Genomic DNA, 15,551 nt, shown 5'->3' on the forward strand with positions numbered 1-15,551 from the left:
AGGTGGCCACTGTGGGGTCAATGGGCCAGCCCTTGGTGATGGCCTTACCTCCCAGGGTTGGCCCTGAGCACTCAGTTCACTTGGCCTTCCTACCAGCAGGATCTCTGACTTCTCACAGCATCCTTGGGAAGTAAATGTGATGAGGGTCTTGATGTGAGGCAACAAATACCAGAGAAGAGTTGGACCAGACCCTTAGTCTTGGTACTTGCCATCTCCCTGTCTTCTCCTGGGTTGGGGTGGGGCTGCCCTGTGGGCGTGGGGGTGACTCAGGCACTGCACGTGGGCGGTGGGCTGGCGCTGTAGCTGTGGCTGGTGGGCGTGGTCTGCCTGGCACCAAGGGCAGGTGATCCAGCCAGTTCTGCCTCTGACACCTCATTCCAGCCATCCCTCTGACGACGATGAGAGCCTCTCGCCACCTTGGCTGCAGTCCCGCCGGGGGGCCCCGGGCCCTGGACATGCGGTGATCTGAGAACAAGGCAGCCACTGCCACACCTGGACTTCACCAGATGAGTCTTTGCCGCACAGGTATTGAGTGCTCTCCAAGGTCCCGGAGGGCCCAGAGTGAGGACCTCAGGGGTCCCTCTGGGCCATGCCTGCCCTTTGCTGATTGGTCTCAGCTGGGACTGGGAGAAAGCTTGGGCCTCTAGCAGGGGAGGCAAAGTTGGATGTGAGCTCTTGGCCACCGGGCGTGTGTCAGAGCACAGGCTCTGATGGAAGTGGGTACCTTTCGCTGGTTTTGGGGTCTCAGGGAGGGAGGAAACTCATAGCTGCCCAGGGCAGAAGTGAGGCTCCTGACACCCCTAACAGGCCCTGCGGATGTGAACTCCAGGGCAGCAGTGTGATGGGATCTCAGGATGGGATGAGTAGGCCCAGAGCCTGAGAGGGATGGGGCCCAGGTGTCTCATAAGGGCTGAGCCAGCAAGCCCTGGATGGAGGTGGGCCCTGTGGCCCTGGGCCTGCACCATCTCCCAGGAAGGGCCATTCCAGCCTGTGCCGGGGCTTGGGAGGCACTTCCCAGGTGAGGAAGCCCAATCCCTGTGACAGGGAGGGCCAGGCCCGTGAGAGAGTCCAGCAGGTGAGAACACAGGTTTACGAGGTGACTCAGACAGCTAATTATAGCTGCTGCAGTCTCCCCAGCCTCAGTTCTCTGACCCTCTCCTGCTCGGATAGGGACGGCCCTACACTTACGGGCCAGGGCAGAGAAGACGGAGCAGCCAGAGGTCATAGGTGAGAGACATAGGACACCCTTTAGCCCATTTCTCAGAAGGGAAAACAGTTTCAGGGAGGGATAAGGGACTTGCCCTCCATTCCTCTCTTCCAGGGTTGGCCCAGCCCAGCCTTTAGCCCCATCTGTCCACAGGTCACCTTGGGCTGATGGAGGTGGTATGACTGTGGATATGGCCGGGGGCCTGGTGCTGACGGGTCTTTCTGAATGGAATGCCTGAGGCCCCCCCTTGGAGCTCCCCACCTCGAGGTGCCTGCACTCCAGAGCTGATGCCCGCTGCCCCCGCCGCCCCCCATGCCTCTCCTCTCCCAGGGCTGCTCATGTGTGGTTGGGGGGTGGGGCAGCAATGAGGCGCTCTCATTTCTAAACCTCACTACAGTCTGAACCAGGTTACTGGGGCGATGCAGAGCACTTTCAGATAATAACTAGAATTATGATTGAACGCTTTACCAGGACACATCAGAATTCCATATAATCTCTAGAATATCTGCATCAGCAGTAACCTGGTTGCTTTAAACGTGCCTTCTTAAGTCTTTCTGCCATTTTAGATAGCTGTGGCTTCACTCTGATGCCTCTGCAAAAATGTATCCCCTTCAAGAAGATTTATAAAAGGGACTTTTGGAGCAGTGCAAGTAATTCTAAGGGGAAACCTGATGGCTTCATAAAGTTGTTAATGAAAAGGAAGAATTACAGGGGACTGAGTGAACTGGTAGATGTGGTTATAATTTTATGGTTTCTATCTTAAAAAATACTGGTTTAAATCTGTTCTCCAGGGGTAAGGAAGATCTTCCCCTTAAACTGATTAAACGCTGTTTTAATTTGTTTTCAAATTTGTTTGCACCTTGTGCCTCCCTGCTGTTCTATGTCTTTGTCAGTGTCACTAGATCCATTACTGATATCTTGTCTAATTTATAAGGTTGTGGTCTCTTACAATACCCAGTCTGTGATCAGGCCTCCAACGTATATGGCTAAAAATACAACATAAAATCATTGTAATAGTGTAATTCTACGTATTAGGCTTCCTTGGTGGCTCAGACGGTAAAGAATCTGCCTATGATGCAGGAAACCTGGGTTCCATGCCTGGGTTGGGAAGATCCCCTGGAGAAGGGAATGGTAACCCACTGCAATATTCCTGCCTGGAGAATTCCATGGACAGAGGAGCCTGGTGGGCTACAGTTCATGGGGCTGCAAAGAGTTGGATGTGATTGAGTGACTAACACTAATACACACAGTCTGAACACAACACAATCCAGATGCCTCCTCCAAAGAGCTCTCCTATGTGTGTCAGGATCACCAATGGCCCCCCTCCACCCAAATGGGCTCTTCTTAAAGAAATCACCTGCTCTGGCCTCTCCATGTCTCTGAGGGTGGCTCAAGCTAACTGCAGAGTCACCTCCTGTCCTTTCCCCTGTCCGCCTCTTCCTCTATGGCCAGCCCACCATCCCCATCCAGCTGGCCCCTGCGGGAACCTCCCCTTGACCTCTGGTCTCCTCTATCTCCCTCTCACTGTCTCCTACAGGACCCAGATCCCTCTCACGTCCCCCCTGCCCTCAGGTTTAGCCACATTCCTGCTGCTGTTCCAGGCCCAACACGCTCTCGAGCCTCTTAGTACCCACGGGTCCAGTCACACCAGCTCCTTGTCCCCTGCTGAACTTTCTTGACCCCTGGTCTTTGCTCAGGCTATCCCCTCTGCCTGGACAGTCCTCCCCTGCCACACAGAAACCTCTAAGTTCCTTTCAGTTTCCTTGGAAGACATATCAGTTCCTCTTTCCAGTACTCCCTCCATCCCAACATAAGGTCCAACCCCTATAAGCATCAGTAAGACAGGTCTATGCTGAGCAGGGTTAGGCTCAGCTGCTCCCTTCAATGGACAGATAGCCATGAGGCTGGTTACACTCAGCTTTGGGTAGGGGAGAAAGATGCTCTCCGTGTTAGCAGAAGAGAGCACCAGGTATATGAGAAATTAAAAAACTAGAGAGATCTGGGCTGTGTTACTAGGAGCATCATGTCTAGAACAAAGGAGGTAACAGTCCTGCTCTGCCAAGGAGCATTCTGGACACAGATCCTGAGACACTTAAAAAGCAGAGTTAATTCTCAGGAATCTACCTGGAGATGGGTGGGGCTGGGGTAGATGACTGGAGAGAGGTCAAGGGCATGGTGGTCTCTACCTGGAAGCTCTGATGGGCTCTCCTAGGACCCTCAGGAGCAGGGGTGCTGAAGCAGCGAGCAAGAGAAAATGCAGGGACAGTCTATGCTCAGTTGTGTTAGTCACTCAGTCGTGTCCGACTGTTTGTGACCCCATGGACTGTAGCCCGCCAGGTTTCTCCATCTATGGGATTTCCCAGGCAAGAATACTGAAGTGGGTTGCCATACGCTTCTCCAGGGCCTCTTCCTGATCCAGGGATCAAACCTGGGTCTCCTGCACTGCAGGCAGACTCTTTACCATCTGAGCCATCAGGGACATCAAACCTATGCGGGGTTGGCAGCCTGGAAAGATAGAACGAGCTCCCCATCCTAGCGGGTATGAGCAGGGGCCACATGGTCTGAAACCCCCTGAAGCTCCTCCCTGTCCCCTCAGTCTGAGCATCTGCACTGCAATTGTGTTCCAGCCATGAACGCCCATCCCAAGGAGATGGTGCCCCTCACGGGCAGAAGAGCCACCATCCCCTTTGTGAACCCTGCAATCCTACAGGAGAAGAGGCCGTCAGAGATCACCCCCACCAAGAAGAGGTAGGGCCAGGAGGTTCGGGCCTGGGTGCTGCGGTGAGAGGCACGGGAGGGGCCTGGCACCCTCTTCAGGGAGCCCTTGCTGGGGGTGGACCCGAGACTCCATTCTCGTCTCATCTGGGGTGCCCTGGCGCCCAGCCAGGTATAAGTGGGGATGTATGTGTGTGTAGGGGGGAGCCTAGCTCACTCTGGGGCTGAGCTGGAGAGGTCAGTACAACTGGAGGGACTGGGGCACCAAGGCAGAAACATTCAGAAAGGCTTCTGGGGAGGCAGGGAGTTGCTGGAAGTCATCTTGAGACAAGGAGCTGAAAAGTGGGTGGAAATTCCAGGTTAGCAGGGGCTCCCTCCTGGGTACATTTTCCATGTCCACTGGGGGGCTTTCATAGCCACTGGGTGCCCAGCCAGGTAATTCAAGCTCTCCAACTCCACCTGTGTAAGGGGGACACTAGTCCAGAGAGTGATGGTTAATTGCAATTGTGCTGACAAGGTGCTTAGGAGAGAACTTGTTGGCCCGATGGTGTTTTATTGCCTTGAGCTTTGTCTTCATTGCGTTATTGTCATTGTCACTCCCCAGGGCCCCTGGGAATGGGGCAGGGCTGGGACAGTTATGATCACTTCCCAGGTGAGAACACGGAGGAGGTGGGAGCAGACAAAGTACATTTCTGGGATCATAGCTGGCCCCTGAACTGCCCACATTGCAGTCCCCCCACCCCCTCAGCTGACTTGGTGCCCTTCAGCCTGAGTAGTGGCTCAGACAGCAAAGAATCTGCTTGCAATGTGGGAGACCAGGATTCGATCCCTGGGTCAGGAAGATCCTGTGGAGAAGGGCATGGCAACCCACTCCAGTATTCTTGGGCTTCCCTGGTAGCTCAGCCGGTAAACAATCCGTCTGCAGTGCGGGAGACCTGGGTTTGATCCCTGGGTCAGGAAGATCCCCTGGAGGAGGGCATGGCGACCCACTCCAGCATTGCTGCCTGGAGAATCCCATGGGCAGAGGAGGCTGGCCGGCTACAATCCCTGGGGTTGCAGAGTCAGACACGACTGAGCGACTGAGCGACTGACACTCTCACTTTCAACCTGAGCGCCCTCCCTCACCCCAGCTCTGCTTCCCTGGGACCCGGGTGGGCCCTGGGTCTAGCATGGCCTGTTTGCCCCACCTCCTTGACCTCCCGGGCCCGTCTGAGGTCAAGGTGAGTTTGGTGCTTTCTCTTCTGTTGGTTCGAGTGATAATTGCTGAGGTCTTTTGAGTACTAGGCCCATGCTGGCGAGACTGGGACACGAGAGAAAGAACACCCGCCTCTGCTCACAGTCTGGATGGTGAGGGGGCCCCAGCGAGAATGCGGGGAGTGGCCTGGAGAGAGGGTGGGCTGGGCCTGAGGAGGGGCGGGTTGTTCTGATTCTGTGGGTACTTTGTAGAAGAGCTGGTGTTACCGTGGATGATGGCAGGTGGACAGGAAGGGAAAGAATATCCCAGGCAGGGCTTGGGGCAGGAACCAGTGAGGAGTCCCATGTGGCTAAAGTGCTGGGTAGGCGGGGGGATGAGCCCCTCTGAGGCTGGGTCTTGGCTGTCAGTTGAGATTGGATATCTTGGGGGTGGGGAGCTATGGAGGGCTTTTGTGTGAGAGGGAGGGCATGGCAAGATTTGCATTGTGGAAATGATACTCTTGGAGAAGGAAATGGCAACCCACTCCAGTATTCTTGCCTGGAGAATCCCCGGGACAGAGGAGCCTGGTGGGCTGCTGTCTATGGGGTTGCACCGAGTTGGACACGACTGAAGCAACTTACAGCAGCAGCAACGACACTCTGGGTGATCTGTGGGGATGACGGATCAGAGGGGAGTCTGTTGTGATTGTTGCCCAGGTGATAGGTGGTGAACCTGGTGGTGAGAAATGGTGAAGCAGGCAGGGATCAAAGAGGTATTAGCATCATGGAGTATCAACTATGGGAGGGGAGGGAGAAGCAGGACTGAGGGACAGTACCAGTCCTGATGGGGGGACCCGGATGGATGACGGGGCTGTCTCTGACATCAGTACTTCAGAGGAGCAGGAGCAAGGTCAGGAGGAAAGAGGCAAGTTCAGGTGTGAAATGTTGGCTGAGAGGTACTAGAGGCACATTCAGGTAGGAGCTCCAATCTGGAGCATAGGAGAGAAGACTGGGTGGACATGGAGATCAGACAGGTGTCAGAGGCCTGTGGGGGAAGCCTGTTTCTGGAGAGGCTTGCCTAAGTAGAAGCAGAGATATCTGGGTTTTGTTTTTTTTTTTCCTCATGGCAAATGGGATCTCGGTTCCCCAATCAGGGATCGAACACCCATCCCCTGCATTAAGCACAGAGTCATAACCCCTGGACCTCCAGGGAAGTCCTAGAGCAGAGATATCTTTGAACTAAGCTTCCTGCCTCCCTTCCCTCTTCCCTCCCCTCTCACTTTCCCAGGGGAGGTTTGGACCTCAGAGAAGGACAGAGAACAGCGTCCTAGGAAAATCCCAGATTCTTCATGCAATCAGGCTGCCCTTCTGGGCCCAGCCTGGTTCATGAACTTAGTTCCAGGGTTAACTCTGCCCATGACCCCTGCCCAGCCAAGGGCCTGGTGTGAGATGTGACCTTGGTCTTCTGAATAGGTGATCCCTTCTCCTTCCTAAGGCTTTTTGAGGGCCCTCATGTGTCTACTTCTCCCCAGACCCCAAAGATTTAGGCATCTCCCTCAGAACTGAGTATAGGACTCAGGTTTACAAAGAAAAAGAAAATTAAATATTATATATAAATAAAGACAGCAGTTTTGACTGCTAAGGAAATATGTACTAATGGTGAAATTGGAGGCACCCAAAACTCCAGATTTGAGGGAAATTTTTGGACCTGGAGCTTTTCCTGAAGCATCATGCCCCTCTCTGTGAGAGGCTGCTGGGGCTCCTGTCACTGGGCCTTGCCTTGCCCAGGGATACAGGCACAGGCCAAAGGCTGTAGAGGCGCTGGCCCTGAAGCTCAGAGCCCTTGGGCTCTCCATGGGACAAAGTAGGAGAGATAAGTTCTCCCCCAGCCCAGGGGTTGCCTAGGGATCGTTTTCTGCCTTCAAAGGAACAGAAATGCAGGAGAAAGGATGCAGGGCTGTCTGCCTACCAGTGTTAACGACACACGGGCGGTGGTTCCTTTTGGGCTGGGTCAAAGATAGGAGTAAACAAAGAGCACCTGCTACAGGTCAGGAGCCAGGATGTCACCTGGTCAAGACCTTGACATCTGCTCACGCTGGTGCACACGCAGGGGCAGGCAGGGCAGGTGTGGGACAGACCGTCCCAGGAGTCAGCTCATGACCCACAACTGGGTCCCTTCCAGCTCAACTCTCATTATCCTCCTTCCCAGACACTGAAGACCTCCTTTCTCAGTCACAGCCTTCATCTTCCTGTTGAGAGAAGCAACCTCCCACAGTTTACAGTTTAAGGTTGTGTTGGTCTGTTTCCTTATTGGTCTCTCCATCTGTCCACCTGTTTATCCAGCCAAGTATTCATTCCTCATCCATCCATCCATCCTTTCCACTATCCGTCATCTACCTACCTATTCAACCATCCACTCATCTGTCCAACCAGTCATTCTTTTTTCTATGCACTTATCTTTCACCTATCTATTCTTACATTCATCCATCGTTAGGTCTTCTGAGTGTCACGATCAGGGTTGGGTTCTAGAGACTTAAGATGCTGCAACTGTAGTTCCCACCACTGAAGAACTTACAGTCGAAAGACAGTGTGTTGTTGTCTAGAGCAAGGAAAGCAATGGCTTCACTGTGCTATAACCTGATCTCTTCTTACCAACCCACTGGAACAGGAGCTTTGCAAGGGGAGGCATTTTTGTCTACTTGTTCACCACAGTGTTCCCCAGCTCCTAAAACAGTGCTTGGCACTTTGTATGTGTAAATGTTTGTTAGTAAATGCACTACTGAGCCCAGAGAGGTAAGGTGGGATGGAGGAGAGGGCAGGGGCTGGATCAATTGGGGAAAGAGCTGCTGGTGTGAGGGTCATCAGGCTCTGCCTGGAGACAGTTAGCACATCTCAGCCAGGATGTTTTGGGACTGAGCTGCTAGCGGATGTGTCTGTAGTGGCTGGGTAAAAGCTACCATAGTGGTGTGGGGAAAACTTTGGGGTGACAGTTCTGGGGGACTGCGGGGGTGCAGAGGAAGGTGATCGATTGCATAGGATGGTCTCTGATGCCCATTTCAGTTGGACAGTCCATAAGGAGACAGTTCTGGAGCAGCGCTGCTCCTGAATCCAGGCCTTAGGGAGCATCTAGCCCAGTCTCTGTAGGTGAAGACACTTGACCCAGAGAAAATGAGTGACTACCTGGGGTCACACAACTGGAGTGGCAGAGGCATCCTAGAACCCTGGCCTCAGGCCCTCAACTAGGGGTTTGCTCCTCTCTTTTGGAAGAATGATTTGATTTTAGGTCAAGTCAGAAGGGCAGGAGACAGGAAGGTGGGGGCCAATGGATCAGTGAGCCCTGCCCTCACGTCGTTTATGCCCCATTTCTGGACTAGCTCTGAGCCTTCCAGGCTTGTCTGGGCCTAACTGGGAGTGAGCACTCAGCGAGGTGGGCACCCTTGGCAGCGGGGCTGCAGGACACACAGGTGAACAAGCCCTGCCCTAGCTCTAATGGGCTTGTTTGGGTATCCCCCCTCCCCCAGTGCACACTTCTTCCTGGAGATAGAAGGGTTCGAGCCCAACCCCACGGTGGCCAAGACCTCTCCCCCCATCTTCTCCAAGCCCATGGACTCCAACATCCGGCAATGGTGAGTGCTCCAGCCCTGGGCTCCAGCGGGCAGGCAGGGACTCGCCCTGGGCCACACAGTCAGGCCTGACTGTGGCATGCTACCACTGCCCATTTAAAAACTGGTCCCTCCCCACTCCCCTCCAGTGTCTCCGGCAACTGTGATGACATGGATTCCCCACAGTCTCCTCAGGATGACGTGACAGAGACCCCGTCCAATCCCAACAGTCCCAGGTGAGCCGGGCCCTCCCCCTCCTCCCACTGTGCCCCCAGGTAGCACTAGGGGGGCAGGCACCGGGACTCTGCAGAAGAAAGAGGCCGCCACTGCTGGGCGCTGCGACAAATGTCTGGGCCCATGGCAGTGACATGGAGGTCATTTTTTGTGGGAGGGAGGGAGTATTATATTTTATAAAAGCAATATCCATTCATCATAAAACACCAGAATAACAGCATGCAACAGAATGAGAACTTAATGCAATGCCATATACTTAAACTAAAAATACATGCATGCAACCATCAAACATCAATGTGCGTTTTGCAAGAACACACACACACGGAAGGATTACTCAGCAATGTGTTTCTACAGCTGCCTATTTTGAGTGTGGGGGTAGGGAGAGAGATATTTGAATATATTAAAAATATTCAAACAACACAAAATATGGAAGTGCAACTTCTCTTTCTGTGATCTCGTGCTTTCGAGGTCAGCACAATAAATGGTTAGGTGCTATCTTTCCGGATCACTACTATGTGGAACCAGAGATACAGTTTGCTAAAACGTGATTGCCTTTAGATTAGAAGGGGAGCAGCACACAAATCCCCCTCCCCCTAACCCAGCACTAAGGGTAGGAATGTCAGGTATTGTGATGGGCATGTGCAGATGTAAAGGCTGGGGCAACGCCCTGTGGGCACAGCCTGTGAGCACAGTGGCTCTATCGGAGGAAGGTGAGATCCTGCAGAGGGGCGGTGCATGTGTGGTGAGCTGGAAACATTTTCTGGCCTCAGTGCAAACCTGGCCAAGGAAGAGCAAAGGCGTAAAAAGAAGCGGCTGAAGAAACGCATCTTCACGGCGGTGTCGGAGGGCTGCGTGGAGGAGCTGCTAGAGCTGCTGGGGGAGCTGCAGGAGCTTTGCAAGTGGCGCCGCAGCATGGACGTGCCTGGTCAGTGCCCGCCCTGGCCCAGGGCTCAGGGCTGGGGCTCCTGCTCGGCCCCTTCTGTCTACCTCCCTCCACCCCCCCACCCCTTGCCCTGCCCTTCAGCCTTAAAGGCTGGGCTGGTGAATTTGAACCTGATTCCGAGGGCAATGGGGAGCCATGGAAGGGCTTAGACAGGTGGTTGTCATGGTCTGGCTACTTGGCAGAGGATGGGGGTAAATCCAGAGAAAGCCGCTGTTCAGGCAGAGCTGGGACCCCAGCAGCAGGCCCGGGAGACAGAGATCAGCTCTTCGTGGACTCAACGATGTGAGGACTGAATCCAGGGTGGTGCCACTTGGACTTGGGAGACTTGGTGGCTGGTGGGGCCTGAGCCGTCTTGGGGACCAGGGAAGTAGCGAGTTAAAGGAAGGCGGATAGCTCTATGTGTAAGCAGCCAGGGTGAGGGGTGGTGGGCTTGAGATTTCTGAGGTGGACAGTGGGAAGTCAGGCAGTGGGACTGCCCCCTACCAGGGAGATGGTGCAGAAGGCCAAGAGCAAAAGGTCTTGGAGGAGGAAGAACTGGACAGGAAAGAGGGAGGGTGGGAGCTTGGGGCAGGGAGCTCAGCAGAGGGCCTGGGCAGGGTCTTGTGGTGTGGGGCTGCAGCCCCCACAATCCAGTCTCCCCTCCTCCGGGCTGGGAGGGCCAAGGGCAGCTGGGGCCCCACTGTACTGCGGCTCCATCCTGCTCTCCTGCCTGCAGACTTCCTCATGCACAAGCTGACGGCCTTGGACACGGGGAAGACCTGCCTGATGAAGGCCTTGTTAAACATCAACCCCAACACCAAGGAGATCGTGCGGATCCTTCTTGCCTTTGCTGAGGAAAATGACATCCTAGACAGGTTCATCAACGCTGAGTACACCGAGGAGGCCTATGAAGGTACTTGCCTGTGGGGGGTCAGATCATGCCACACACAAGCACTGCTGTCTCTGAAGCCCAAAGCACTTAACATGGTGCCCAGCACCTTCCTTCATTCTACAAACAATCTTGAGCACTGACCACGTGCCAGGCAGTGCTTTTGGCCCCAGAGCACAGGATTGAACAAGACAGATGCAGCTTGTTGGCCCTAAATAAGGTACTTTCAAAACTGATGGAAAATGTATGAAAAGGAAAGTTAACAAAGAAAAGAAAAGATAATGTCATCAAAAGTGATTGGGGATGGGCAACTTTAGTGTGGGCAGTTAGAGAGCACCCGAAGCCAGCATGATAAGGATCCAGGACAAAGCAAGGGCGAAAGCCCAAGATAGGACTGAATTTGACACAGCTGAGTGATGGCAAGAAGGCTGGAGATGAGGCTAGAGAACTGGGCAGGGCTAACACATGGCAACTAGTAGTATTGTCATCATCATCAACATTTTTTTCAAAAAAATATGTCATAGGCACCATGTCTAAAATATAAGACACTCCATTTAATTTTATTGTTCCTAGTTTTAGTTGCAGCACATGGGAAATTTAGTTGTGGCATGTGAGATCTTTAGTTGTGGTCTATGTGGAATCTAGTTCCCCCACCAAGGATTGAACCCAGGCCCCCGTGCACTGGGAGCATAAAGTCTTAGCCACTGGACTACTGGGGAAGTCATATCATCGTTATCACTATTATAGCCCCATGTGGGTCTTGATTTTATGGCTTCTCTCTGAGGTGGGCTGGAGAGGGGGCAGTGAAACCAAACTTGGGATGTTTCCTGCTCAGGAAATCCATTGTGAATTATCAGTAAGGTGTGTCTTTGATTTTTTGGAGTCAATAGACATCCTGTTAGAATCTTATGATATGCTTGTAACAAAAATGACTGGCCCAAGAATAACTGGATGTCATTTTGCTGATATATCATGGATGCTAACCATGTCAGCTTTTTGCAAGCGGGAATCTGGCTTGGGAACTTAACTTTTCTCATGGGAGAGAGTAATTTTATTTATATTTATCTATTTATGTGTGTGTGTGTGTATAATATACATACATATATATATATAATTACTATTATTGGTTTTTGCCAGTCTGGTGGGTGAAAAGTGTTAAGTCATTAAGTTCAAAATTTCCTCTTCCTGATTACCATGATTCCAAATATCTTTCGTTTTCTGTATTGGCTGTGTGTGTTTTCTTCTCTGTGAGGTACTTGTTGATAATCTTTTCTCAGTTTTCTTTTAGGCTGCTTGTTTTTTTTTATTGATTTCTAGCAGCTCTTAATTAATTATGGACTCTTAAAAACACATTGACCCTTTTATACATCTCAAATATTTCCCCCAGTCTATCACTTGTTTCACTTTCTTTAAGATGTCTTTTGAAACACAGAAATGTGTTTAATTTTTACACAAACAAATGTGTTTAATTTTTATGTAAGCAAATATGTCAGTTTTTTCCTTTATGGTTTCTGCATTTTGGATTTTGCTTAAGAAGGTTTTCCCTGCAAAAAGTCACAATATTGTAAAGTAATTATCCTCCAATTAAAATAAAGTTTAGTTTACAAACAATTTACCAGTTTTTAAAAACGCTTAGGTTTTTAATCCACCAGGCTTTATTTTTATGTATGGCATGATGGCAGCTCTTTGGAAAATGCTATTTCTGGTAGAAAGCGCTGAGATCTCCCCACCCCCTAGCTTCTGGTCCCCTCGGTCTGGAGGTTCTCTAGGCTCCACAAGCAGGGTCAATGTCCCCCTGCCCCCCCCGCTTCTTCTCCCCTATTCCCTTTCTTAATCATCAGGGCACTGTGCACCCAGCACCCAGGCTAGATGCCTGGATCTTGCCTGAGGCACGCCTCCTCCAAACCCCACAGACCATCCTGAGGACTCTTTCTCCTAAGGATCTTTGGGTGCACCGGATGGACAGATCTTCACATGTCTGGTCTCCTTTTAACACATCTTCCAATTCTGTAGCCAGAGTGATATGAAACACATATGTACTAAACCCCAAACTTCGGTCATGTCACGTCCCTGCTTCAGTGCCTCCTATGCCTTCCTGTAGCCTTTAAGATAAAGTTCTAACCTCTTTTTAAAAAAATATGTAGTATTTATTTATTTGACTGACCAAGGTCTTAGTTGCAGCATTTGGGATCTAGTCCCCTGACCAGGGGTTAAACCCCGGTCCCCTGCACTGGTAGAATGGAGTCAGCCACAAGACCACTGGTGAAGTCCCTGAAGTTCTAACCTCTTATCCTGAGTTAGGAGGCTTTGAGTCGGCCCCATTCAGCCTGGCTATAGGCTGATCCTGATCCCAGCTGAGAGGCCACTTCTGGGAAGCACCCCAGTCCTCCAGGTTGTGTTAAGAGCACCTCTGGGTACCACAGCCCCTGTACTGCCCCCATCATAGCACTTAATTCCCAGGAAGACTGTGAGCTTCCAGAGGACAAGAATTAAAACTATAGTCCTGTCCCGTCGTGTCCCCATTGGAGCACAGAACAGATGCTCCAAGGATAATCCTTGCTTCCAGGCAAGAGTGAATGAAGCAGAGAATGAAGTTAGGACTCTTGTAGCTGGGCGACGCCGACCAGACAGGCAGCTAGTATTTCTCCATGGTTACATGGAAGGTACAGAGGCAAGGGAGGGGAACGGCCAGAGAGGTGTGGTACCCCGGGTCCCAGCCGCTGAGCGCCCCTCACCCACCCCGTCTGGTCCACAGGGCAGACGGCGCTGAACATCGCCATCGAGCGGCGACAAGGAGATATCACCGCGGTGCTCATCGCGGCTGGGGCCGACGTCAACGCCCACGCCAAGGGGGTCTTCTTCAACCCCAAGTACCAGCACGAAGGCTTCTACTTCGGTGGGTGAGCCCCTGCCCGGGCTGGGGTCCAGGGTCTGGGGTCCGGGGTCTGGGGTCTGGGGTCTGGGTTCTGGGGTCTGGGGTCCGGGGTCCGGGGTCCGGGGTTCGGGAGGGGGCGGAGGGCGGGGTGGGGCTCCTTCCCTAAGAAGGGCGCTAGCCGACTGATGGCTGGAGACCCCACTGCCAGCCTCTGCCTGCTGGGTTGTGTGGGAGGACCCTGGAGGACAGAGCTGTAACCAGAGAGGCGGCAGGGGCTGATGTATCCGAATGGGACCACCAGGCTGGACCAGAGAGGAAGCCGCGGAGTCGTGGGGAAGATGGGGAGCCTGCATTCCAGAAGTGTCCCCCGGGGGTCTTAGTGGGGACAAAGCCATTCACCTGAGCAGCCCTCTGCAGGGAACCAGGACCAGGAGGGAGGGCAAGGAGAGAACCTCAGTTTAAACCCTATTTGATGGGAGAGGAGACAGGTATTGAGAAGGGAAATGACTTGTTCCAGTGTAGCAAGGAGCCGATGTAGGCATTCAGGCTATCAGCTCTGGCTTCTGTTCCCTGTGTCTAGTGCCTCTCAGGACTGCAACAGGGAGTAAAAAGTGAGAAGATGAAAATTCCCTAGCTAACAGAGTAGGGATTCCAAAAACAATTTGGGTTAGGCTGTGTTGTGGTAAGTCGTTCAGTCGCGTCCAACCCTATGCAACCCATGGACTGTAGCCCGCCAGGCTCCTCTGTCCAAGGGATTCTCCAGGCAAGAATACTGGAGTGGGTTGCCATTCCCTTCTCCAAGGGATCTTCCCAACCTAAGGATGGAACCTGGGTCTCCTGCTTTGCAGGCAGATTCTCTACCATCTGAGCCACCAGGGAAGACTTATCCCAGATGAAAAATAAAAATTTTTAAATATGTAATTTAGATACAGTGAAGTTACTCATTTTAATGTAGAGTTCTGTTCATTTCCACAAATGCATGCAGTTGTGTAACCACCACTATGATCAGGACAGGGAACAAAGAGCTTCATCTGACCAAAAAGTTTCCAAGTACAACATTGTAGTTAACTCTTCTTCCTAGAAGGGCCTGATTGATGGCCATGGATCTGTTTTCTCTTATGGGTATTTTTTGTTATTATTACTGATTTTAACCTGCAGGACTAGTTAGCCTACAGGACTAGATGGGTCTGGGCAGCCTCTGGTCAGACCTGGGTGGGAAACCTTCGTCAGGTGGGATGAGGAGAGGGGACAGGATGGAGACTGGCAGGGAAACAGCATGAGACCTGATGTCCAGCCCTGATTCTGTTCCCCGCTTTGCTGTGTGACCATCTGTGAGTCACTTGCCTTCTCTTTTCTCAATAAACATTTGTCGTTTACTATATACACCAGGCATTATTCTAGGTATTTGAAATATATCTGTAAGCAGAACCAAGATCTCTACTCTCATGGAACTTCCACTCTAGATGGGAGAGAGACCATCAATGATAAACATGATGACTAAGAATGTTATGTAATAGATTAGAAAATAATAAGTGCTGTTGAAAAAAATAAACAGTAAGGCAAGGGGTGGGCTTCCCAGGGGGCTCAGTGGTAAAGAATCCACCTGCCAATGCAGGAGATGCAGGTTCAATCCCTGGAGAAGATCCCCTGGAGGAGGACGTGGCAACCCACTCCAGTATTCTCGCCTGGAGAATCCCATGGACATAGGAGCCTGGTGGGCTACAGCCCATGCAGTCTAGAAGAGTCGGACACAACTGAGCACAGCATGGCAAAGTGAAGCAAGGGAAGGTGATCAGGGGTTCCGGGGCAGGAAGGCAGTGGGTTTCAGTTTTAAACAGGGCAGTTAGGGTGATTCATTGAACAGGTGATGTTTGAGCAAAGACAGAGGTAGTGAGGGAGGAAGTGATGCAGCAGAAGGAACAGCACACCTGGCA

General features: G+C 52.1%; 1 protein-coding gene across 2 annotated transcripts in view; it reads left to right on the plus strand.

Annotated features, from left to right (window-relative positions):
* The first annotated feature begins 506 nt into the window (after nucleotides 1–506).
* The window catches only part of TRPV3 (transient receptor potential cation channel subfamily V member 3), a 29,458-nt gene continuing 14,413 nt past the window's right edge, over nucleotides 507–15,551 (plus strand). Inside the window, exons 1-7 of one of the 2 annotated variants that reach the window (XM_065909797.1) lie at nucleotides 507–525; nucleotides 3,835–3,955; nucleotides 8,617–8,721; nucleotides 8,847–8,933; nucleotides 9,702–9,856; nucleotides 10,590–10,766; nucleotides 13,498–13,638. In XM_065909797.1, the coding sequence (XP_065765869.1) occupies nucleotides 507–525; nucleotides 3,835–3,955; nucleotides 8,617–8,721; nucleotides 8,847–8,933; nucleotides 9,702–9,856; nucleotides 10,590–10,766; nucleotides 13,498–13,638 (805 nt within the window). Of the gene's footprint in view, nucleotides 526–3,834; nucleotides 3,956–8,616; nucleotides 8,722–8,846; nucleotides 8,934–9,701; nucleotides 9,857–10,589; nucleotides 10,767–13,497; nucleotides 13,639–15,551 lie in introns of those variants that run through there. The other variant, XM_065909798.1, reaches the window with a different exon arrangement.

The sequence above is a fragment of the Muntiacus reevesi genome, chromosome 18 (assembly GCF_963930625.1).
Source record: "Muntiacus reevesi chromosome 18, mMunRee1.1, whole genome shotgun sequence".
NCBI classification, from domain to species: domain Eukaryota; kingdom Metazoa; phylum Chordata; class Mammalia; order Artiodactyla; family Cervidae; genus Muntiacus; species Muntiacus reevesi.